This window comes from Fundulus heteroclitus, unplaced genomic scaffold (assembly GCF_011125445.2).
Source record: "Fundulus heteroclitus isolate FHET01 unplaced genomic scaffold, MU-UCD_Fhet_4.1 scaffold_59, whole genome shotgun sequence".
Taxonomy (NCBI): Eukaryota; Metazoa; Chordata; class Actinopteri; order Cyprinodontiformes; family Fundulidae; genus Fundulus; species Fundulus heteroclitus.
The window spans coordinates 738993-741669 of record NW_023397022.1 but is presented as its reverse complement, the minus strand read 5'-3'; the positions used below and the strand labels follow the sequence as shown (position 1 = coordinate 741669).

Genomic DNA, 2677 nt, shown 5'->3' with positions numbered 1-2677 from the left:
TGCTACCCCAGCGCTCCTACGCTCCACGTAAGCTCACTACTGTGCTGCTGATTCTCCTATCCCAGCGCTCCTACGCTCCACGTAAGCTCTCTGCTGTGCAGCTGATTCTCCTGCTACCCCAGTGCTCCAAGTTCTGCTCGGGTCCCGTCCCGAAGCCCTCCAGCACCTGCAGTCCTCCAGCTCAGTGATCTTCATCCTCCGGCTTCTGCTCTGTCAAGACTGGTTTGTTCTCTGTCCACAACTCATCTTTACTTTTATAAAACTCTTAAAGACTAAGCTTTGTGTGCGCCTGAATTCCGGGTTCATCCGAAAAATCCTGACAACTTAAGAATATCTATTCAAGAATGTTTTTGAAACAGTCAAATAAATTAGCTAAAAATAAAAAAATTGAACTTAAAACTTTATTGATTTAAAAAATGTCAATCTGTTTCAACAAGTCAACTTCAGAAAGAGACAGAAAAAATAAAGCAGACGAAGAAATCAGTTGGTCCTGCCTTTTCAATCTGTCAGGTTGATTTAGGGCGTTTGGCTGCCGGAGCTTCACCTGCTCAGGCAAGCAGAGGGAAACAAAGGGAAAAAACAATTAACAGGTAAAAACAGTTGAAGAGCAGAAAACACTGAGATGGGAAAATAGGCAAAAAAGGAAACAGGGCTGGGTTGTGTATCTGAAACAATTTGTATCTTGATAAACTTGCCAACAATCTGACATGACAAAACAAGCAAAGAAATTGCACTATTCAGGACAAGATCCAATGAATTATATATCAGCTTAATAAAACAGACAAAAGTCAATTGATTCTTGTGACATTTTATAAAACTTGAAGAAAAACACTAAAGCTTAGTGCAAAGTTATAACATTTTTCAGTTTGATCCAATTAATAGACCTTCAGTAACTCAGCTGTGAGCAGCAAAGAACACAATTTTGCCATCCCAAATCACTGAATCATTCTAGAATTGTGCTGCTCAAGATGGCAGCCTGTTGGAGTAGCTATGTTTTTATTCTCCAGTTCTTTCTACACGTTTGGGATTAATTAGAGCGGAGACTGAGAGCCAGCCCTTTTCGTCCAACATCACTGTGTGACCTCACAATTTAATTGACTTACTCACATACATATACAGATGTCTTTCAGGTCCCAGGTAAGGGACGAGACAAGGAGCACCCCAAAGTGCCCCTTATGATGAATGAAACAAATGGAGACAATGTTCCCTCGCCCAGACACGGGTCACTGGGGCCCCACTCTGGAGGTGGGGCACGCTGGCGAATGCCTAGTGGCCGGGCATATTTCGAAGAGGAGACATGGGTCTCCTTTCCAATGGGCTCACCACCTGTCGGACGGGTCAAAGGAGTCGGGTGCATTGTGCGATGGGTGGCAGCTGAAACCAGAGACCTTGGCGTTTTGATCCTCGGCTGAAGAAGCTGGCTCTTGGGACATGGTATGTCACCTCTCTGGTGGGGAAGGAGCCTGAGCTGGTGTGTGAGGTTGAGAGGTTCCGGCTAGAGATAGTCAGACTTACTTTGACGCATGGCTCTGGAACCAGTCTCCTTGAGAGGAGTCGGACATTGTTCCACTCTGGATTTGCCCCTGGTGAGAGGCGCAGAGCTGGAGTGGGCATACTTGTTGCCCCTCATCTTGGTGCCTGTACGTTGGGGTTTACCCCAGTGAATGAGAGGGTGGCCTCCCTCCGTATACATGTCGGGGGATGGGTTCCAACTGTTTGTGCTTATGCGCCAAGTGGCAGTTCAGATTACCCACCCTTTTTGGTGTCTTTGGATGGGGGTACTGCAGAGTACCCATCCTGGGGACTCACTTGATCTGCTGGTGGACTTCAACGCTCACGTGGGCAATGACAGTGAGACTTGGAGGGGAGCGGTTTGGGAGTTACGTCCCGCCTGATCTGAACAAGAGCAGTGCTCTGTTGTTGGACATCAAGTCTGAGTTGATCATGTTCCGTGCCTCCATTGTCAAGGCGGCTAGCCAGAGCTGTTGCCGCAAAGTTGTCAGGGCATGTAGCAGTGGCAACCCTCAAACACGCTGGTGTACACTGCAGTCCCACTGGCCAACTTCCTTGGCCAGTGGGACTCCGAAAGCAGCTGATAGGTACCGGCAGTCCAAGTGGAAGGTGGCTTTGCTGGTCGTTGAGGCAAAAAGTCGGGCGTGGGAATAGTTTGGAAAGATCATGGACACAAAAATCAGACTGAATTGGGAACAACATGTAACTTCAGGAGAAATCAAAATTGGGTGTAAGCAAAGGAATTTAACACATCCACGCATAGACAGCCTCTCACAGCATGATGCCCTGCTATAGAGCCAGACTTCACCTCAGTCCTATCACCACTTTTTCCTAGAACTCTCAAGGAGAGACAGTTCGCCCTGGGGCACCAGCCAGGCATGCATGGGGCCTCATGGGACTCAAAGGCTCACAAGCTGTGTAAAATGTACTTTCTGTGAAACTCATTTCCCATCGCTTCAATGGAGTGACAAAAGGGTGAGATTCTTGTTGTCCTCTGCGGAGGAGAGACCCGACTGAGTTTGGAAATCTGCCGACTAGATCAAAGCTAAGTTTGCAGTCTCACTTCTGCGCAACCAGCTGCTGAAGTAAAGAATGCCGAAACAGCTGTTTATTTTTGTCAGCTGTTGCAGGAAAGCTGACGGGAGACGGCGCAGATCGGTCTCCT

At 47.6% G+C, this 2677-nt stretch overlaps 1 protein-coding gene across 2 annotated transcripts in view; it reads right to left on the bottom strand.

Annotated features, from left to right (window-relative positions):
- Positions 1–379: 379 nt before the first annotated feature.
- The window catches only part of rpp30 (ribonuclease P/MRP 30 subunit), a 29262-nt gene continuing 26964 nt past the window's right edge, over positions 380–2677 (bottom strand). For both annotated transcript variants that reach the window (XM_036133198.1, XM_036133197.1), the window contains exon 11: positions 380–544. In XM_036133198.1, the coding sequence (XP_035989091.1) occupies positions 507–544 (38 nt within the window). In that variant the 3' untranslated portion in view covers positions 380–506. The remainder of the gene's footprint in view (positions 545–2677) is intronic.